This window comes from Catharus ustulatus, chromosome 11 (genome assembly GCF_009819885.2).
Source record: "Catharus ustulatus isolate bCatUst1 chromosome 11, bCatUst1.pri.v2, whole genome shotgun sequence".
NCBI classification, from domain to species: domain Eukaryota; kingdom Metazoa; phylum Chordata; class Aves; order Passeriformes; family Turdidae; genus Catharus; species Catharus ustulatus.
Genome location: NC_046231.1, coordinates 8,399,385 through 8,422,658, shown reverse-complemented (window position 1 = coordinate 8,422,658; position 23,274 = coordinate 8,399,385). Strand labels below are relative to the sequence as shown.

The window sequence follows — 23,274 nt, the reverse complement described above, 5'->3', positions numbered from 1 at the left end:
GCGCAGGGTGACAAAGCTGATCAAGGGACTGGGGCATCTCTCTTTGGAGGAAAGGCTGAGGGAGCTGGGCCTGTTCAGCCTCGGGAGGAGACGACTGTATAAATATCTAAAGAGGGGGTGCCAAGAGGATGGACCGGGCTCTGCTCGGTGATGGAAGTGATGCCTAGGAAGTTCCACCTGAATATGAGGAAGAATTTCTTTCCTGTGCAGGGGCTGCGCACTGGAACAGAAAGGGTGTGCAGTGCGGAGATGGTCCAGGCCGGCCCGGCCGTAGTGCTGTGCCGCGCGCTCCGGGACGCTCCCGCTCGAGCAGGGCCGGCACGGCTGCCCCGCGCTGTCCCCGCCCTGGCCCTCAGGGGGCGGGCGGCCCCGCCCGCACAGCAGGTGGAGGGGCGGGGCGCTGCCGGGGGCGGGGCGAGGCCGGGCCGGGGGTGGGGCGAGGCCGAGGCGGGGATGGGGCGGGGCGAAGCCGAGCCGGGCCGGGGGCGGGGCGAGGCCGGGGGCGGGGCGAGGCCGAGCCGGGGACGGGGCGGGGCGAGGCCGGGGGCGGGGCGAGGCCGAGGCGGGGATGGGGCGGGGCGAGGCCGGGCCGGACGGGGGCGGGGCGAGGCCGAGCCGGGGACGGGGCGGGGCGAGGCCGGGGGCGGGGCGAGGCCGAGCCGGGGACGGGGCGGGGCGAGGCCGCCGGTGCTAACCATGGCGGCGCGGCTGCGGGCGGGCGCTGCCCGGCGTCGTCGCGGGCCGATGACGCGGGCGGTCGGTGCGGCGTTTCCCGGTGTCGCTGTTCCCGGCGCGATGCGATTGCGCGCCCCGCGCTGATGGCGGCCAACCGGACACCGCACGGCTCCGCGCCGGGGGCCAGGGTGGATGAGTTCACCGTCCCCGCCGAGAAGAGCCGCCTCCTGGAGCGCAGCCGGGGCCGCATCGAGGGCTTGTTCGAGGTGCGGCTGGCTTTGCTGGGGGCGCAGGGGGACTGGCGGCCCGCGCTGCAGCCGTGCAACGCCAGTGCCAGGATCTGGGTGCAGCTGCAGGGCTGCTCCAAGGCCGTGAGCAGCGCCAAGGTACGGGCCGGGAGCGGGCCGGGGGACGCTGAGGCTGCGGGCAGCGGGGTTTGCGTGCCGAGGGGCCCCGCCGGACCGGCACGGCTGGGGCCGCGGGTTGGAGGAACAAAGGGTGGGGAAAGCAGAGAGCCCCAGGAGGAAACAGAAACGGCGCTGCTTTGGCAGGTGGGTGTGTGCCCGGTGCCAGGGAGTCTCCAGCCGTGTTGACATAAGCGTAGGGAATAAAGCAAAACAACTCAGCTGGAAAGTGTAAAGTTCATGGGCACCGCGTTATGAAATAGTCCAGCCCGCAGCTGAGGGTGAGGGTGGGCCGAGTTTTATTTTAAAGCGAGGTTAAAATGTTTCGCTTTCCTTCTTCCTCTCGAAGTCAAGAAATTCCTCGGGGTTGTTTGGGCGTTGCCATGTTTTGCCTTACAGACTTCGCTTATTCCGTGGCATTTAGGGAAATTTAGCAAAGCTCTTACCAAAGCTTAACGGAGCTAATATTTCCTTCATGTAAAAGTTGTCAGACCGGAACAGCTTCACTAGCCTGAAGAGAGAGTTCTATTTTTAAGCCAGCTCTAAGAGAACCGTCTATGAAGGTTGTCTCAGAGGGGGCACTGGTTGTGTGAAGTGTCTTCACACATGTTAAATATCTTGAATAACCTTTCGGGGGGAGTTTCTCAGCAGTAATGCTGAAATTGGTATTACTCATAATGAACCTGGCAAGTACAGCTGCTTGAATCATGTGATGAGGATTTTGGTGTGAGGAGTAGCTAGCCTGAAGGTCCCTTTCAAACCCAAAATCTCGATATAGGGGCGTTGGTCGGTCTGTTTAACTACGCTTGGATGTTAGTGGGGATCCGGAGCATGTGTTTGGTGACTGATTTCAGACTTGGCAGCCCGCTTTCAAAAGCTTGATTCCTTAACCGTGTGTCATGCACGTGTTCTTCAACATGCAATGCACTTCCTTACAATGAGGTAGTTGTAAGGAAAATACTATGACTATATAGGGGTTTGAATTATTTGACTCTGAAATTTACTCTAAACCAGTTTGCCTGGGCTCAGAGAATCCAGAAACTGTTACAGGTATCTATTCCTCCAGGCATCTGCAGTGTAACTTCCTTATTTTACAGGAAATTAAAGCACAGGAAATTAAAGCACAAGATTTCAGTTTTTTAATTGCTGCTTTTCCGAACAAGATAAAAAAATGTTTTCTACTCTTAATACTTTAATGGGTATAAGAAAGTTGATTTCTCTTATAGGTAGAGCAGTATTATCGGGAGGAATTATTGACTAGAAAGTACAAACAATTGCTGATCTTCTGTTGAAAGGTTTGGTGATAGCAATTTGTATTTTAATTCCTGAGTCACATGCTGCTTAGTAAAAAAAAAAAAAGTTCCTCGATTTAGAGTATCCTTTTCACCAGTTGTTGTTATCTTGTTGCTGTGCAAAAGCAGTCATGTGATGAGTAAGGCGTGGAGAGCAGCCTGTGGGTTTTGCTGCGGAAGCAGTTTGTGCTGATACTCCTGAGGCAGCCTGCCTCGGTACGTGATGATGTAACTCGAGGTGATAGGAAATGGTGTTACGTTAATCATTACCTGGTGTTGGTTCTTAGTTCCATTTAAAAGAATTTATGTTTGAGAGTAAATATAGATTATAAAACATGGTATTCTTGGGATGCTGCAAGTACAATGACTGCATTTTAGAAGCTGGTGTCATTATATTAAAGAATTTTAAGCACAGAAAGAGGTGTTTTGGGAAAAGTAATGCTATTTGAAAGAATAAATAGTATACTGTATTGACAGAATTTTGGACTCCTGACACATTTAAAACAAGGCAGTATAGTGAATTTACCTGTAGTAGATTTCAGGTGGCAGAAATAGCTTTGGGATTTTAAATTATTTTTTTAAGTCTTTGAAAAACCTGAACTTGAGCAACACGGAAGTATCTGGAGCCTGGAGTTTTCTAAGTCAGTAACAAAAATATAGGATGGCTGCTGGCATGATAAGCCTTAGTAAATGTACTTGGAAACTTTTTAGAAGTTCAGGTTTATGGACTATGTAGACCTCTAGTGAAAGGCATTTGTTCATGAGGAGTTCTCTTTGACCAAAGAATGGGGATGAATAAAATAAATCTGTTCTGACAGTCTTTTAAATTGTTTGCTTTACGAATTAAGTTACCTGTTACTATCAAGTAAGAACAAGAAAATATCAAAGAGAGCTTTCTATGAGATCTATTTAAGCATCATTTTAGATATTGGTGGGGTTTTTTCTGTTGTCCTGTTTACTGGCAGTGTTTACTTAGTTATCAGGTTTTTGCAACTATTCACTCTGTTCTTTCTCCTCTTAGGAGTACGTCAAGGGACTGTGTGAACCTGAGCTGGAAGAAAAAGAGTACTACCCAAAGGATATGCACTGCATCTTTGCTGGTGCACAGAACCTGTTTCTCAACAGTCTTATTCAGGATACCTGTGCTGATGTAACAGTGCTGGAAATGGGATTGCTCAGTATTAAGGGGGGTGCAGAAGCTGTTGTTATGGCTCAAAGTCATGTGCAGCAGTTTGTAAAGCTTTTTGAGAATAATGAAAGCTTATTAAGTGACAATGAGTCAGAGATTAAAAAGCAGTTCAGACAATTTGTGGAAGCACATGCAGATAAGTATACAATGGATTTACTGATTTTGCCCAGTGCACTAAAAAGAGAACTCCTATCTCTCACCCAAACTGATGTTTCTGGAGGGAGGATTGATATCATAGATCTCACAGGCTCTGAAAGCCCACAGCACCCTGGACAGAACAACACCTCCAAAGTCGTTGCTGCAAACAAAGATGAAAGAGCAGATGGGGAGGAAGCAAGAAGAAATGCTGGCACACCTGTAACTGAGCTTACAAAGCAAATGGACACTGTGTTTTCTGATGCTCCTGAAAGAAGGTTTGTTCCCATAAAGGACCCTCTGAAAGAGGCAGTGACCTTTAAAGAGAGACACTCATGTAAAAGGAGGTCTTCTGATGAGGAGGAAAGGCTCCCTAAAAAACATTTCTCTTTGGAAAATGATCAGCAAGTGAAATCTGCTTTACGCAAGAATGCTTCGGACTCTGATGCAGTTGTTGATCTAGTTTTGGATAGCTACAGTGAATCAGATGGTCCTACTTGCTGCCTTAAAGAAGGTGATGCTCTCACTGAGGAAATGGAATATAAGATTCTTGTGAACTTTTTCAGAACAATGGGATATTCCCAAAATATTGTAGAAAAAGTTATTGGTACCCTGGGACAATCTGTGGAACCATTAATATTGCTAGAAGAAATTGAAAAGGAAAATTTAAAGTTTAAAAAAGAACATGAAGAGTCATCTCAAAAGCCTAGAACTGTCATTCTTCCTTTACAAAATAATATAAATAATTCAGAAAAGCTAGAAGACAAGGGTATTTCTGGGAATAAAAGTCCACTTAAATCCAGTCTTACTTCAAAGGAGACAAAGAATGAGTATCACAAAGTAAGAGGTGCTCCAGACGTGCAAGTTGGTGAAGAAGATAAAATACATAGGTTGGTGTACAAATCTTCTTCACCTCCCAGCAAAAATTTAGTTCTGAGTGATGTTTATGGCCCTGGTAAGAACCACAACTCAAAGTCAAGCAGTATAGAAACTGATGGTGGAGTAACTTTCAGGACTGTGCAAGCTGGACCTCTAAAAGATGTTGGCTTTGTAGCCAGAGGGAGCTCAGATGTGCAACATATCTCAAATGAGACTAAAACTGCATTTCAGCAAAAATCTGCAGGGCCTTCAACTGTGCAGAACAACCACCCTGGTTCTGAGGAGCAGCTGAGAAACTGCAGCTCTTCTCAAGCGAGGCCCCTCCACCAACACCTTTCCCAAACCTCACATTGTGACAATCCTGTCCCAGACTGGTTACTGTCTTCACAAAAACACCCTTCAAATCCAGGTAGAGACACAGTGGGACCGCATCCAGATCATTCAGTTACTGGAGTTCAAAGATTTTTGGACTCTCTGAAGAAGCCATACAAACTGGAGTTAATAAATGAACCTGGAAAACCATATTTAAAACATATAATTATTGATGGAAGCAATGTTGCAATTTCGTAAGTATTGTTCTGTTCAGCTATTTATTAACAGTTCAGTGAACTTTCAGATTAAATTGGGGCTAAGAGATTGCAGTGGCACGTGTTAAGATTTTGTTAGCTAGGTTTCTGGTGTGCATGGTCACACAGTTGTGCCATTTCAGAGTAACCTGATTTGAAGCACCAGTGTTCAGCCCAATGGAACACTTCAGTCAGAAGTAATCTCAGGACAAACTTGGCTCTGTTGCGATCAATGTTATGCATGAAGTTTAATTTTCTTTGCCAGTGCCTATCAGCAAGGTTAAATTACTGTCAACTTAAGTGGTTTGGGTTTGGGGGATTTTTTGTGCCCTTAATGTCGTGTAGTTTTAAAGCAGAGGTTCTCATCCAGTAGTGACGTATTTCTCCTCTAGCAGCATTGCATATTAGTGCTTGGATCCTGTTATTTTTTGCAACTGTATAAACGTATATTTACCAGCTATAAATGTGCACTACTGAGGTTCCAATATTTCCTTCATGCACCCCAGTGAATTGCTCTGCACAGCAGCTGGGCTGCACACACCCCACATTGGAGTAGGGCATAGTAGCTGGATGCTATTGACATACAGTCCCCAAAAAGATTATATAACACCTGGTTTCTACCCAACCAAATGAAAACTGATTATGAAATGTGAAGGACAGAGCTGCCTCAAAATAGCAGAACCATCAAGATATTTGAATGTCCCTCTAAATAATCAATGCTTGGGGGCCTGTTGGTTTGATCATGTAGGTATTCTGCAGCTTCCCTCTGGCTAAATAAAGCCTCATTAGTTTCTTGCATTTCCTAAAGTGAAGAGTTGTTCACAGAATTGCTTTGAATTGTTCTCAGTTTTCTCAATGCCTTGAGAACTGCTTCAACGCCTGTGCTGGTTCAGGGTTCTTTTGACCCCTTTTTTGATGGGGGTGTGGGTGTTAATTCATCACCCATGTGCTTAGACTAATGCTACATGGGTTTCTGAATTGTTGCTCGCCTCATGTTGTAAGTCTAGAAAACTGCAAAGGCTGCAGAATTTTTTCTTTTGGCATGTGCAGCATCTTGATCTGTTATCAGATTATCTCAGGGTGCTTGTAGAATGATCAAATGCCCAGAGTTTACCCTAGCTGCTAACAAGTATTTTTTAAAATTATGTGGTTTTGTATGCAGAAAACAGACCTTTTGAAGGCAGACTGCAATATCCAGTTGTTGGGTAATTTAAATTTTATTAAAATGGAAGAAACTCAGAATGAAAGAATTAATGGAATGGAATTATATCTTCCTAGAATAGTTTGTAAATAATATGTACTTCTGATGAGGCATCCAATCAGAAACATCAGGTGCCCAAACAAGGTGGGAAACAAAGGGTAAGCAATATTATCCTTTGAAGCCTTGGTAAACTATTTACCTGAATCATAGCCCTAATGGAGGGCCACCATTGTTCCTACACATTGGGGAAGAAAGCCCAGGAGTTATCAAGTTGGGGTGTGGCCGGGGGGAAACTTCCTGCTGGCCAAAGTCAGTCATCCTGTGGCCCTATAGCCAGGGTCCTAAGGGGGGCCCTTTGAGCTCTTCTAGGGCTCAGCAGCTGTGCCAGCACCTCCCTGAAGTGAGACACTGCTCAGAGCTCACAAATTCTCACCTTTGTGGTACTCACAGGACTGTTCCTGGTGACAAAGCTCCCACACACCGCTCCACACTTACTGAGCTGTGACCCTTGCCTGTTGGGAAATGCAAAGGGACTTGGTGTGAGCATTTCACTGACACTGGAATTCTTTGATGAGTACTTTTTGGGATAGAGAATTAGGTGTTCACATTGTGTAACTCTGTGTGTGTGAATTAATCATGGTATGATGTTACTGCCTCAAATCTACAGTTAAGTCTTGTTACAGCTATTGTGAGCCCTATGGAATTGCTTTGTAAATGTTGAATTTCTCAACGATTAAGTGCTGCTAAACCCTTTTGCGCCATTATCTTTGCATCCATATGCTTTGCACCCTCACTTCCTTCTGCATTCCTGGCTTCTGTGTAAATCAGTCCAAACTGATTCTAATTTGATCTTTGTGTACCTTAACTTGTACAGTAAATAAGGAACTTACTCTTCACAAGTTCACAAGAGTAAATGTTGCCACCAAACTCTGTGAAGCCATATTTTCACAAATTCGTATCAAACCCTGCCTTTGGCAATACCTTTGGCAGTGTTCTTTAAGCAGCCAAACAGCTCATTTGAGACAGTATCTACTGAAGTTACAAACCAAAGGGAAAATGTTACATGTCCCAGAAGGCAGCATGCTCTTTGCTGCTTTGTGCTGCTTATGATCATCAGGTTTTTTTTAATTTAGGAAATTCCTTTGTGGGGTCTTCACAGGATTTTAAAGAACTGGGACAGGCAAAACCAGCATTTGCAGTGGTATTTAGAGAAGAGATGCAGTCTTTGAGATGGATATCTTGAAGCTACCATCTTGCTGTGATGATTTGCTGTCCTTTCAGGTGTTTAACTCAGTTAAAGCATTTCATATTTAATTTAGTTTAGTGGTGACATATTTTTTCATATTATAGCTTACATTAATTCTACATGTTATTTGATAAAGTTGCTTCTATTTGCATGGTTTTTTAAGTTGTGGCAGAGCAGGATTTTGTGATCGGTCAGGACAAATCAGGAGCTGCTTTTATAAGCTTCAAAACACTTTAAAAAATAGTACACTGTGTAGTTCAGCCAGTTTGGAGCTCTAAAACAGGAGGATGAATTATCAGAGAAGGCATAAATTTTGACGTGACTATCAGGACCACTACATTTCTTGAAGTCCAGTTAGGAATCATTAATTAATTGAAAATAATTAACAGAGTTTTCCAATTTAATGAATAGGATGCCTGACTTAAATCAGTAGGATGATGACTGCATAGAAAGTTTGTCCCAGAAAGTTTACAAAGAGTAACTTTTCTGTGGAAATTGCCTTACTTTTTTTGACTGTTCTTGACACCAAGAATGCTTAATTTTATTAAGAGCAAGTGCGGATTAGTATTTTTTTTCCTCTAGAAATTCTGTTAGTAAGTTGGATTTTTTTTACATTTTATATTTCAGATATGGCTTATTCATTTTTCTGCTTTTCTGCATAAAGAATTCCTCTCCAAATTCAGAGGTGTTCTATTTTGTAGTAGGACTGTATTTGGAACTACTACAATACTGGATTATTATAGTTTTAATCCATACTCAGTGAAGTTCAGAAACCATCACTATGGGCCTCTTTTTTAAAGCTAAACCTGCTTCTGATTACCATTTTTGTTGTGCTCAGGAAACTGAAAGAGGCTGAGCTATAAAGTTGTGAAGTGATGTATCTGCTCTCTGCTGAAGAGCTCTTTCCATTTAGAAGATGCTTATCTATGGCATCCATCTGCCTTTTCTTTATCTGAGGCTCTGTGTGGGACTTTCAGCTTCGCTTTGCAAGGTTTTGTTCCATTTTCTTTGTTTTTCGGGTAATAAAACCCTAGTGAATTTAATCTCCCTTCTTTTTGCTTCACCTTCAGTCATGGTCTAAGGAAATTCTTCTCCTGTCGAGGAATTGCCATAGCTGTTGACTACTTTTGGAAACGTGGCCACAGAAATATTACTGTGTTTGTTCCACAGTGGAGAACGAGACGTGACCCTTCCATTACAGGTGAGGGACATTTCCTAGTGTTTCCTTAATTAAACCAGACTATAATCATTTCTTTGGGTACTTCTGAGAAGAATAAATGGAGAAGGAATGTTTCATCAAATGTTGAGCAGGAGCAGTCTGTCTGCTCAGCAAGAATAATTTGGTTTCCATACACAGTATGAGAGACCCTGAAGTGTTGTTTAGGCTAACAGGCCTTTTTGGGTTGGTTTTTGTTTGCTCTTTAATTTCTAGTTTTGATCTCTTCTTCTCCATTTTTATAGTATGAGCAATTCTTCAGCTATCAATGTCATTTCTGTAGCTTATCTTCTCCCTGCTATTTATATCTCAGACTAATTGTCAAATCATGTTTTAACAGAGCAGAATTTCTTAACACAGCTCGAGGATGTTGGAATATTGTCTTTAACCCCTGCAAGGATGGTTTTAGGAGCAAGAATTGCTTCTCATGATGACAGGTACAGAATATACATAGTTTTACAGTCTTTTTAAACATATGACTAATGGTTGTAAAAGCTTAATATTTCATGAGCAGGTTTATGAGGTAGTTCTGCAACCTCTCTAGACAGAGCTATGCATCCAACTTAAGACTGAATTCTACATCTGTTACATTATTTCACTGTTGTAGGAAACACTACTGGGTATTTAGAAAGTCATGGAGAACTACAGATTTTCATGGCAATTAGAAAAAAAAAAAAGGGCAGTCTGTAGAATTAATCTTGCAGTAATGTTTTTATGCTTTCCTGGTCATCACTCTATCCCTGAATTGCCTTTTATGTTTGGGGCACAAGTCAACTGCTGAGCAGATACTATTTAGCTCTGTTTTCTTATTGATTCCATGTTGGCACACGGACCTTGCTGTATATTTGCAGCTGTGTGTTTGTAACAATGTGTAAGCCAGTGAACTTCCAAGTTAATTTGACCACCAGAGATGAACTTCAAAATGTGGGGATCGTCTGTCAGGGAACAAGGCACAGTAAACTTTAGGAGTCTGCATTGTGGGAGTTTCCTAATACTTCACAATGTTTTATATACACCTAGCCTTTCAGAAGAAATGCTCTGGCAGTGCAGTTGAGAGTACTGTGGAAGTAAGTGTTGTAATAACATATTTTCACTTTTGTTAAAAGCAGGCACTTTTCTTTAAAAAGACACATCCATTATCTTGTGGCTGAAATAATTTCAAATGTCAAAAAATGTATTTTCAGAGACTTTATAAAAGAAAGCAAACATGGTTTTTTTCTTAATAAATCAGTAGTTATGTTTTATCATAATTTATTTAATAGAAAGGTTTCTAAGATGTGTTGACAGAGCAAACAACTAACATGCAGAACACTGACTTGCAGAACAGACATTAATGCTAAGCAAAAAAGTGTATGGAAATGAGTTTGTGTTGGATTGTGTAATAAATACTGTATTGTTCCATAATGCAAGCCGTTTACCTGTGCAAATATTTAAATCATGGGGTTTGGGGGCTTTTGCTTGTGTGGGTTTGTTTGTTTGGGTTTTTTAATGGGGAAGAAAATCTTCCATAAAGATTCTGCTGTACTAAATAAGTGCATGCTACCCAAAACATTGTAAGTTTAAGGTGGATAAAAACAGTAATTTCCTGGTAATCAAGATTTTCATGCAAATAGATTACTTTTGGATGAAGAAGTGTTTTGTTTTCTGGATCTTTGGATTGTTTTCAGCAAAACAGTCTTAGTGATCTTTGAAATTAATTTTACAGATTTTTATTACACCTTGCTGCTAAAACTGGAGGTGTTATTGTGACTAATGATAACTTCAGAGAATTTGTGACCGAATCATTTGCCTGGAGAGAAATTATTCAAAAAAGGTAATTATTGAATTTCTGTGAAATCTTAAAAGGATGTCTGTCCTTGCGGTTGTGAGCACTCTACCTACAAGTGAGATTTTGCTGTCTTTAATTAATCAGTCATGCAATTCTGATAGGTCCAAATAAAGTACTGTGATTCACTATGGTGATTCATGGCCTTACAGTCATGTGTTGAGTAGTCTAATGTCCCTGTCACTTATCTATTCTGTCATGTATGTTTACTAATTGCTCACATAAGCAGGGGCCTGGTGTAACAGCACGTGTCACTTCTGAAGGTCAGTGTTGGATCTTGTTTGAGCAGTCCACTTTCACAGCCTCTCTTGCCTGAAAGCTCATTCTTTTCACAGAGACATAATAGCTGATGAGGATGTACAGTGTCACCTTTAATTGTTCAGAATCAATCACTCTTTACTCAAGTGGGACAGATTGGCACAGCTAAACAAAATGTACACTTGTAGCATATCCATGTAACCATTTCCCTGCCATTGTTTTCTTTGGGTTTCCATGAGTTCACTTAGTTATCAAATGTCCCTGCTTCATCTTGTGGACTTTGTTTCTGCTCGTTTCTTCTTGTTTCTTTGTTAGTTTGTTGGGTTTGGGTGTTTGGGACTTTTTCTGTTTTGCTTAAATCAGGTTATTTTACTGCTAAGGTGTGAAGTTACTGAAATCTTCCACTAATTCCTTCTGAGGGTACATCTGTTACAGTGACTGGGTCAGTACAGCTGTAATTAAATAAGTAACTAAAAATTTGCCCCGGGTTCTCACAATATAGCTCCGAGACTATGGAGTTGATGCTGGCTAATCATGTAGGCATTAAAATCCTTTCTTGAGTGAATTCTACCCAAGTCAGGTTCTGTTCTCCCACAGAACTTTAGCAAGAATATTTGGCATAGTACCTCGAGTCTGTGGTTTTTTAAGAGCTTATGTTAACATCTGCTTTTAGTTTTACTTCTGGGGAAATCCCACTGTACCTAATCTTCTCCTTGCAGACAAATTTCAGTTGAACAGGGTTTTTTTCAATCCAGATTTCTACCTGTCTCAAAGTGATTCCAAAAAAAAAAAAAGCTTTGTGTCTTAACTGCAAACATTTAATGCTGTATTTGCTACTTGTGTGGCTTTCTGCTAATGCAGGCATTTCAGCTACATGACTGAAGATCCTTGCATGAAGGGGAGTTAGACCAACCAAAAAATCTCTAATCACCTAGAAAATTCCTCCATGGCCTTGCAAGTTTTCTGTCATTAAAACAAAGCTCTGTATTCTGCAGTGTAATAGGGAGAGTTCACAGCTCCCATGAAATTTTTTTGACAGGGAATGCTGGTTGTGTCTTAGGTTTGCTAATTAATCTTCAGGGACTCCTAATGTGGTGTCTACTCTAAGGAGATTCGTCCTGTGTTACAAAGGTGAAGGACAACAAGGGTGTAATACCTTGTTATTTAAAAGAACTCTCTTGCAGGTTGCTCCAGTACACTTTTGTTGGTGACATATTTATGGTTCCTGATGATCCTTTGGGAAGAAATGGACCCAGATTAGATGACTTCCTTCGAAGTGAAGGCTATTCTAGGTATAAACACTGTTTTCACTTTTGTTTGACACAGTTATTTCACATTTGAAATAAACTGTGCTCCTGAAAACACACCTGTAAAGCACCGAAAAGTTAAGCAGGAACACTGTAGCATGTAGCAGTTTAACAAAAAAAAAAAAAAAAAAAAAAAAAAAAAAAAAAAAAAAAAACAACCAAAAAAAACCCCACGTTTTTCCTGTTACTTCAGTTGGTTCAGAAAGTGCTGGTGACATTTGTCTCTAATCAAGATCTCTCTGGGAACTAAGGTAAGTATGACAAAAGCTTCTTCTGAGATTTGACTGTGGTGTCTTTCATGCACGGGTGTGTTAGCAGCACCCAGAGGTGCTGAGATGTGAGTATGTGTTAATTACACTGATGTTATCTAAGACACCTTGGTTGGTCGCTTCTTCATAGTGAGACAATAGGTGCTACAAACACACTTCCCTAGGGTTTTTCTGTCACTGGGGAGACACTTCACCTCGTGGTTGAGGGTACTTTACTGTTGTCAAAACCATTCTTATTAAATCTGTTTGGTTTTGAGTAATAATTGTAAATATTAATGAACATATATCGTTCATTTAAGATAAGTGTATTTTTAAATGTGCACATATTCAGACTATGAATTTGCTTTGCATGAACTACCAAGATTTGAGAATTAGGTTGCTCTTTTGCACATGATAATAATATGTTGTTCTTTCACCGTTTTAGGAATTAGAAACCCTAGTAATTCTGAGGAGTTTTGAGAGGGCTTTTAAAAACAAGTGAGGTAACTTAAAAATTTGCAATAGACAAGGCAAACCATGCTTAAGGATTAATACAAAGAATAAGCAAGAATCTCATCTATTGTAAACATTTGAGGAAAGTGGAACATTTTTATACTGTAGATTACAAGCTGATTTGAAAATAAGTGTGTTGACATTCAAAAAGCAAGTGCAGTGCTAGGACTCCGGAAGGAAATGCTAAGCATTCAAGCTCTTGTAAAAAACCTTTGAGATGACTGTGTTTTGCCTGCCTTTGTCTGAGAGAAATAAAATGAAAACAGAGTGTTCTGAGGTAGGTAAGTGATGATTGTAGAAATGGCAAGAATCTTTTGAGAAGACCACAGAAGAGCTTGGTTTTTTATCTGTAAACTTGGAACTGGATGGGAGCAGGAAGAACAGAGAAAAGTTGCTAGTGCAAAGAGTTAATTTTGTTCCCTCCCTGTGACTTTTCTACATGAGTTAAATGATACAGAAAGTATAAATGGCACCAGGAAAAAGATCAGAAACTGGAAGGATCTTCAGCAATTAGAAAACATTTCCATGCTGAGTAACGGGAGGTCTCATAACCAAATGCTTTTAAAATAGAGCTCTGTAATTTAGATACTGTTTCCCGTGGTGGTAGGAAACTAGACTGTAACATGAGTTCCACTTCATATTTCTCTGATATTTGCTAGCATCTGAGGTAGACTGAACTTTAAGTTTTGTAATGCTAGCAGTGTGTAGACTAGCAAAACATTAAAAGACTGAAATGAAATCTCAGTAATTAAGGAGTATTTTAAGTGCCGAAATTGCTAAAACAACTTTATTGCCCTGTTAAGGATACCATGCAAGGGAAACAAGGCCCTTATCTAAATAAGAACACAGCTCAGTCAAGAGCAAAAGTACATGAGGAATAGTCTCATGAAGCAATCTTGGAAGCTTCTTTGGTCTGTCAGCATTTTCACATGTTCCACGTCAGTGTGCATGTGTTCAATGTATCTTTTTATCTATACCTTCATAAAACAGCCTTTGACTGTTGCTGTAATCCAAGTAAAGAACTCACAGCATATTGAGGCTATTCCTGGGCGTTATTAAAGTTAGTTGTGCCAGATTCAGATTGAGAACTGTTACACCTCCTGTTTTGTTTCGCTTTGTAAGAATGCTTGTCATTTGATTCCAGTCAGTAACTGACTGAGCAGCAGGGAAGTTTAAGTTACACACATTCTCTCTTCTCTCTCATGTGCAGAAAGCTACAGCTAACATCTCCTTTAGCTTAATTAAAATTTTTTGTTTTGTTTTATAGAGATTCTTGGTCAAAACAGGAGGCTTTACAGAGCAGTGGACAGTATTCTTCTGAGACACCTTATTTCCTCCCCAAAGTGAGCAGTACCAGTCGACAGCCTGGAGGCAGAGTGCACGATGATCGTTCATCCCCGTGGCTTCCATGGCAAGAAAACACAGAACCTTGTCCAGCAATTCCACCACAGAGATCTGCCTCAGAAACAGTCCAGCTAAGAGAAGCCTTGATCAAAATTTTTCCTGGCCATGATCAAAGGCAGAAGATTGATCAAATACTAGCTAATCATCCATTCATGAGAGATCTCAATGCACTGTCTGCCATGGTGCTTGACTGAACACACAGCTTTTATATCACACCTGCTCTGACTAACAATTACCAATGTGAAGAAGAATGTCACTCTTTTATGTTACTTTGTGAATATTAAAAACCTAACTTTATTTGTATAAACAAAGATATTTTTGTGTATGTTCTGTTGCTGCTACTACAGATTTGTAGTAATATTTTCTATGAAAAAAACATCTGCTTCACTTGAATTGCTTATTAAAGCAGTGGCAGTACTCCTTTTTGAGCAGTGTGTTAGTACTTTTTACAAAGCCCTTTTCCTGGAAGGCAGAATTCCCATCAGTTGGAGACCCGCCTGTGGGAGCAGCTGCCAGCAGGTGGCGGCCGTGGGACCGTGAGGATCCCCGGGAAGGAAGTGAAAAGCCAAGAAAATCCATTTGTGCTTTCAGACTGGAAATGCTGTGCGGGGTAATTAGAAAAGAAAGTATAAATTCACAGCTCTCATCGGGAGAAGGTGTTTTGAATGCTTTAAAAGGTCTGAAACCTACACTGGTTTTTAAATTGGGAATTATGTTGACTATCAGTATTCTTTCAGATAATTTTAATTATCTTTAATAATTCTACTGACACCTGTTTGTCTTTGCCTTGCCTGTTCTTAGTGTGAATGGTCTGGTGCTAACAGAATGTGATGCTGTCTGTATAGAAATGACGTTTTTGTGCAGAGCTATAGCTGCAGTCAGCTCCCCCCTTTAGCTCTGTTCTGGGATCTATCCCAAAAGTAAGGGGGGGGAAAAAAGGAAGATCATTTATAAAAGCTGACCAATAGGACCACTTTCAAAAGCAGAGCAAAGTTAAGACTGTCAGTATATCTGTACACACACAAGTCTGTTACTCCTTCCTTTTAACCAGGCTCTGGTACCAAGTGTACACATGAGTAAAATGAAATTGGACTGTAAAGAAAATGTGGGCTCCAGAACCCCCGTTCAACTTCTGATATGCTGAGCCTTGCCTTAAAGTATTAGTGGTTTTTTCTCCAGTTTCATGGGGGTCTGAAATCACTGTGTTTATATGCAAAAGAGCTGAAATATGCTTGAGGAACTGGGGCTTTTGAAAGACTGTCTTTTTGCATGGCTCTTTCATGGTTTATGAAGCCAAAAACAGAAGGCAGTCTTTGCTCTTCCCTTAACATGAGCAACCTGAAACAGAATTGCAGCAAGAACAAAAAAAGTTTTAGTAACAGTAGTTACAGCTTCTCAAAAATAAAGGTGAGGATGAAGAAAGGCCTTTAATGTTTTTACATCTAAACAGACAAATTTTAATCATTCTTTGTTCCCTATGATGGGGAGATTTGCTATTCAGGTGGGCAGATTCTTTCTGATCAGCCTGTTTGCCAAGTCGTTCCTACCTATAAAGAGTTATGTAATCTCCAAGTTCTAACCCCATAAAAACTTAGGCAGGTTCCTAAAGCCTGTTATCACTGAGTGCAGTTGGTGTCATTTTAATAAATAGTAAGAGAATAAATCACCAGCTTCCTCTCACTGCCTGGGGGTCTGTGTACATGTGTGAACATGCTCCTCGAAGAACTTGTCTTCTTTTCATTACATATATCCCTGGTTGCATGTGTTCTCACTTTTTAGGTGCTGGTGTGGGAATATAAATATAATGTAATCTTTATTTCATAGAGTCACAGAATAAGCTGAGTTGGAAGGAACCCACAAGGATCACCCAATCCAACTCGTGGCCCTACACAGGATAATTCAACAATCCCACCCTGTGCCTGAGAGCATTGTTGAGACACTTTGTGAGTTCTGTCAGGCTTGGAGCTGTGCCCACTTCCCTGGGGAGGCTTGGTGCCCAAACACCCTCTGGGTGAAGAACTTTTTCCTGATCTAACCTAAATTCCCCTCAAATCAGCTTCAAACCTCAAGTCCTGTCACAAGAGCAAAGAGATTGGAATTCTTTCTTTCTTCTTTCTCTATTTCTTTCTCCAAAGTCTGTTTCTGAAGCATACCTTGTGCTATTCAACCTTTGGTTGCTGCAAAAACACGACTAGCAGCAGTGTTTTGAGTGGAAAATAACAGGGACTTTCCCTTTTGTGTGAGTGATTCAGCATTTCCCTCTCCCTCCCTTTAAAGGGGTAAAGTCCTGAGACTGATTCCTGGTGTGAGGCCAAGTGCAGCATTTCTGTGACAAATACAACAGTTTGCTGCTAAAGGGAGTGTTTTCTCTTACATTTTAAGAGTGTGTAATGTAAACAATTTTATTGCAGTTGTAAACAAGCAAAGCTCAGAGGAGTCCCGGTAGTCGGTGCTGGTGCTGCTGTTTTCCTTCCTGTTTTAGTGCCATATTAGGGTAGCTCGTGCTCTGGAAGAGCATTTCTGAACCAGAGAGAGAGTGCCTGTGAAAGTTCCGTGACAAACAGTGACTCACACAGTGTCTTTCTAATACTGGCAGAATTCCTTCTGTTTTTCAAGCTTCCAGGCTGTGTTTGATATGAATGCCTTTCTTGCTAGAATTTTGTGTAACTGTACCAAATGCTCTGTTTAGAACTGGGCCTGGTTTATGTTCTGGATGGCTCTGGTTTATTGGAAAGGTTGTAGCTCTGCTATAATTCATGTATAAGACCTTTTGTTTTCATAAATACAGTTTAGAATAATAATGACTTTGCAGATTCTGAGACCTAATCTGCTGTCTGGTATTTGGAGGAGTCTGGTTATGTAAGTAGGTGTTCTCTGATGTGTTCAGTTTCTCTTTTTCATCACAGAATGGAAACCCAAGTGCCTTACAACAGTGTAACTCACAGTGTTCAGACTATTCCTAGTCTTCCTGACTGCTACTGTTTTGCTCAATTTTGTACATAAATCAACCAGTTTTGTATATGTTGGTATTTAACTCTGTGCATATAGTGGAAATAGTGCAGTGCTCAAGTAGATAGTGTAGACAATGACTTTTAAAAGGCAGATGGATTTTAGATTTGTATTTTTTTTACTGTGCATTGCATGTATTTGTGTTTAGAATGTGGTTCCATTGTACTGTTCAAACTCTACTGAGGTATGTATGACAATTCCAAGTTTTTGCAACTGCCTTGTGGCTCACTAGGTTTTGTCAGATTGCATTATATAATTTTATATGGCTAATTCAATTTTTAAAGAAGAAACTGGGTTTGAATGCATTGTGGTTCCTTTTCAGTCTCCACTTGAGTTTTCTTACTTGTTTTAGGAGTGATACTTCAGAATTCTGCTGAAATATATCAATTAAGTTTTATTTCATTATCATTTTTCACTAAGTATAGGAAATAATTGTCATTCAAATCCAAAGTCAAGTATGATTTTTCTCCCCGGTTGTTGAATGAGCATACGATATTCAAAGTATTGAGCCTTACTATTGTTCATTTTAAGATAAAACTTTGCTGAGCAAAGTGCTAAGAGTGTATTCATCAAAAATAAGAGGCTGAGATGCGTGTGTTTAGTGCAGAAACACGCACACGCTGCTCAGTAAGAGCGGTGAAGGTGCAAGCGCGCCGGGCGCTGCCGCTGCTGTTCCGGGGGTGCGCTGTGGCCGCGGTGACGGCAGGGGGCGCTGCCGCTGCTGTTCCGGGGGTGCGCTGCGGCCACGGTGACGGCAGGGGGCGCTGCCGGCCCGTGCCCCGCGCAGCCCCGCCCGGGCATGGAGGGAGGGCCCTGCTGAGGGGCGGCCCCGGGCTTCTGTTCGTGTCGGTACCGCGGTTCTGTCCGTGTCGGTACCGCGGTTGTGTCCGTGTCCGTACCGGGCTTCTGTCCGTGTCTGTACCGGTTCTGTCCGTGTCGGCACCGGTTCTGCCCGTGTCGGTACCGGGGTTCTGTCCGTGTCGGTACCGCGGTTGTGTCCGTGTCGGTACCGCGGTTCTGTCCGTGTCCGTACCGCGGTTCTGTCCGTGTCCGTACCGGGGTTCTGCCCGTGTCGGTACCGGGTGTGCGAGCCTCCGATCGCTGCTCGGCTCCGGGACCCTGCTCTGCTCTGCTGAGAGCTCGATAAGCACATGGGATTGCTGGCAGTGTATTTACCTTCGTTGGGAGTTCCTTGAAATCGGGAACTGCCGGCCAGAACTCTGCTGTTTGAACGATTCTGATTGCCAGGAGTTGATATACCGGAGCGTGAGAGATTATATTCTAAAAAAAAAAAAAAAAAAAAATCCGAGATTTGGACGTATTGCGTTAAAAATCAGAGCAGGCCTGCCGGAGCCTGCCGTGAGGGCGGCGCTGGCAAGCAGGGCCCGCCGTGCCCCCGGGCCGTGACAGCGCTCGCTGTGACTCCTCTGTGAGGAGATCCCTGAACCCAAACACAGCCAGCTCAGCCTGTGCTGAGCAGAGAAGGAAGGTGGGAATATCGAAAAGGCAGAGCAGGAATGTCTGGGAATATTTTCTGTGAGAAGCAGGAGGTACATTGTGGTTTATAAATACTTCGTGTGGGAGATCATCACAGCAGAGGGCTTTGAATTCAAAGAGGCACATCAGAGTCTTTTTGCCAGATCTACTGGCAGAACACCAAGAATATGGATAAGGGCATTCTTGACATTCTGAAGTGAAGGGGCATTAAAATAGTAATATCTGGCATTCATTGGGAATAAATTAATGTTTTCTGTCACAGTTGCAGCTGTCCAAGGATTTTCTACGTTAGGAAAACAGAACTTGTCATATTTTAATTTTTAACCAAATTTTTATTCTCTTGGCCTGTGTGCCTATCAGCTGCTCACACCTAATCTAAAGAGAAATTTCCTGGGCTGCATACAACTTATTGTGAAACATATAACATCAACACACAGTTTCCCAGTATCCAAACTTGTTTCCCTTCCAGACTTGAGCTAAAAAGAGACTTTTGAGTAAATGAATAAGAAGATAGCACTAGAAATTAAACAGTGTAAGACAAGGCTAGGGTGATCATGAAATTAATTTGCAGAATCTCTATCAACTCAGTGTGTGCACATGATTATTTTTGTATAAAACCATTCAATTAATTAATTTTTACTAAAATCAGGGCTCTGATTCATAAGCAGTAGATGTTGTTGTGGCCTAAAATGGTAGTGGGGGTGATTGCAGGGGATTCAGTGCAGCTGCCCTTGCTGGACGCTGTGTGCTGGTTTCTCTGTTGTCACAGCTGGTACAGTGGTTTAAACTCTTGTAGGTCATGAGTCTGAGCCCTCAGTTCTCTACTGTCAACAAAAATGCAGAGAAGATAAAGATATAGTAGCTAGATTGTTATCCTTTGTTTTACAGCATCCATCAAAGCCCTACTTTGTAAATGGAAATCAAATTAAGCTTTCCAATATTACAGCAGATATGAGTCTTCCAAATGATGATGGATTGAAATAATTCATGCAAAAGCCCAGGATATCTCATCTATCCCATCTGGTGGATTTAGTCTCAGGGCCTTTCAGGGACATTATTCAAATGTTTCTGGTAGGAGGTGAATGTAATTGCTGCTTGAGGAGCTATTTGGGAAGGGAGGTTATGATTTCTTTTAATATAATATTTAATTATATACAAATAATAAAGCAGCTTAAATAAGTTTATAATGTTTCTGTAAAAGATATTATAACCCTTTCTTTCTTTCTTTCCTCACTGATGGGCTCTTGTCTTTTATTTGTCTCACAATGCACCAATGGTGAGTGATGCATAGCGAAAAGGATTTAATGGGAGTCCTCAGTGTTTAGTCAGTGCTGCAGGGGCAGAGACAGAAATAGTCTGGGTTTTTTTCCCCATCCAAGGTGTGTGTGACACCTTCTTGTTACTAGGACTGCTGTTCAGCTGTGCTGGTTATGGATTAAATACTAGTGCTGCATGCACATATTCTCTTCCTCCTACAAAATAAGGGGTAGGTGTACTTTGTAAAAGTTTCATTAGCATGCTATCTCCTAATGCTGTAAACATACAGAAGCACAGGCAAGATGAATTCAGCTAAACTAAAGAAGGCATACCGGTGGGCAAGGAGGAGCCTTGTTTGGTATCAAACAGAGGCTGTGTGCTGTTGTGACACAATCAAGTCAATAGTCCTACACCCAGCTTTGAAAGTAGGGTTTTTCCTAGCTATGAAAAATTGAAGCTATGAACATTGCTTTCCAATTTCTTGCTGGGTAAAACAAGCACAAAACCTGTCCATTAGAATCTTGTTTCAGACTATCTCATAGTTAGTGAATGCAGGAGGGCTGATCAGATATCAGTGTGCAGAAGGGTGGGGGAATATGATCAGCAACATTCAGAGCCTCTGAAACACAGTGGGTATAGGGAGCAAGTTCTATACCACAAGTAAAAATCTGACAGTCTACTTGAAAACTGTGTTTCTATTTCAGAAAATACTCAGTGAGTTATAACAACTTATTAAAATACCACAGGCCGTGTTACTGTCTCACTCTGTGCAGACTGTAATTGTGGAAAGGGCTGTGTATTGAGTCATATCCTACTGTAAAATACAAGTTCAACAGGCATAAAATGTTACACTTTCTAACATTTGATCTGAATTAAGAGCCTTTCTGAGAGTTCTGTGTTCTACTAAGTGATTTGATACTCTAGGCTACTGAAGAGTCTTGGAAATAGGTGCACATTTTCTGTTACATGTATCTTGGAAGAAGTAAGGTGTATATGTGTGTGGGTGGGTGGGTGGGTGTGTTTAGGGCACACACTGTGGTGGCTTGCAGCCTTCTCTGTGTTCCCTTTCAACCAGGTTGCTCCCTGAAGGTCTCAGCAAACACTGTATTGAAGACATCTGTGATACCTCAGTCCCCCTGGACTCCCAAAGCAAGGCTCTGCAGACAAGGTGATTTAGCTCCCAGGTGAACAGAATATATACTGGAATGATGGCTAACTGGTATTATGGAAACACCTGACAGAGCTTTCTGAATTAAGGTTCTTCTATGCCACATGATCTACAAATCCACAGTAAAAGAGTCATATTTTGGGAGGTTTTCATGTTTTAACAGGGCAGGTTTAGTTTAAGAAGGTACTCAGAGCTCATGGCACTTAGGGGCCTAAAGATACAGGAAGGAACTCTGGCATTTTCAGAAATGCATAGGTACATAAATACTTCTGAAGGACCACAGTGCTTCAGGTAAAGTGTGATTTTAGCACCTAAGCACTTATATATTTGAAAAGCCAATATTTTGTCTTCATGGAATATAACTATAATGTAATACCCCCAGAAAGGAAATTAGATGTAGATCTGAAGTGGGAGGTAAATGTATTTTTTCCCATGCCCAAAAGTGGCTACAGTTTGTTGCAAGATTCATGAAACTCTGAGAGGGGGAAAAACTCCAGTGAAACTGGACTTAATCTGTGGACTTGATAAGCTGAATGTGGCTCAACTTCTGATCATTAGTTGCATGAAGATGGAAATGGTCTCAGGAGAGAGGCTCAAAGCTAGAGGTATAAACATGAAGCAGCTGCATGGGAATGAGCAGTTGGACATTTGGAGTGTGAGGGAAAGGCTGAATTGGTTTCATTACAATTGTTGGTGCAGGCAGATATTGTGTTTAGAGTGTCCATCCTGTGTGTGGTGCTTAAACAAATGAGCACCTGAGAAATTTGTTAGTTCTGAGATACTGAGAATCAGGACCAGTAGTTGCCACTTGCTGGCATTAAAGGCAGTTAGTTCAGGATCTTGTTGCAGAGACCAACCTTGAAATGCTTTCATAGGAACTTCAGTGTGCATCAAAGTGTCTGGTTTTGTCCAAACCTGGCACAGGATGTTACTTTTCCAGAGCAGAAAGAACATTTCCATCTGAAGTATGCCAGAGCCATTCTGAATGTCTTTGGCACATTAAATGTATTGATGCTTTGATCTCACATTAATGAGAACTCAGAATCCTCTTGGCCTGAAAGGGAGCTTGTCCAAAGGCTCTGTCTCACTCTCCCTCATGAGTTTTTCCTTGTCTGGTGGTTTCCAGGCTCATAGTTCATCCTCCACCATAGCTTGTGCAGCTGCTGTTCAATACAAAAGTTTTCACATAAATCTTTATGCCACTTACTTGAAGCACTGGTACACAAGCAGGTGTTTTAGTGGGGCTTTTTGTCATTATTTTTTTGAGTTTCTGGTTTGGGGGGTTTTGTTGTTGTTGTGTTTTGGGGTTTGCTTGTTTGTTTATTAATATATCATAGAATGGTTAGTGTTGGAAGGGCCACAAAAATCATCCACTTCCAGCCCTGTGCCATGGATGGGAACTCCTTCCATTAGAATAAGCTATTGTGGGTTTAAAATACAAAACCAGCAAGCAACAGAATACTTGCATAAAAGTGAGGGAACAGCCATGGTGATTTGGTGTGACTGACAATGCTGTTAATCTGCCTGGCCTGGCAGTTGGGAGGTAAGCTTCTTACAAGTGTTTGTCTCCTTAGGAATTCCCCTCTGCTTAACCAGTGATAAAGAGATGATGGTCCATTTAGCCATAAGGGCTTCTCTACCAGCTGCCTCTGTATTTATTAGCACAGATTCTACAACACAAGAATAATTTATAGTACAATGCCATATCTGATTACAGAAGTGTTTTGTGGTATTTTCTCTTTCTTGTGAATTGTTTAATATGAGCAGCCATGCAGAAATGCTTGGATGTGTGAAGTTAGTGAGGCATTTAATTAATTTGCAACAGCCAATGCACTCACAAATGGAATATTGAACATACCACTTATTTAATTCATGGAACAAAATTGCTTTTGGATTGGAAGATGAAAAGACTTACAGACAGGCATGTTTCGCTGAATCCTAGAGGCATCATAACTGCTCTACAATTTGGGTTTAATTTGTAAATG

General features: G+C 41.7%; 1 protein-coding gene across 1 annotated transcript; it reads left to right on the top strand.

The window, feature by feature from the left end:
• The first annotated feature begins 739 nt into the window (after nucleotides 1–739).
• Nucleotides 740–17,918, top strand: N4BP1 (NEDD4 binding protein 1). Its single transcript, XM_033069779.2, has 7 exons — nucleotides 740–1,061; nucleotides 3,393–5,140; nucleotides 8,658–8,788; nucleotides 9,144–9,240; nucleotides 10,509–10,616; nucleotides 12,071–12,178; nucleotides 14,222–17,918. The coding sequence occupies exons 1-7, from the start codon at nucleotides 819–821 to the stop codon at nucleotides 14,550–14,552; spliced, it is 2,766 nt and encodes a 921-aa protein (XP_032925670.1). The 5' UTR covers nucleotides 740–818; the 3' UTR covers nucleotides 14,553–17,918.
• Nucleotides 17,919–23,274: the final 5,356 nt, after the last annotated feature.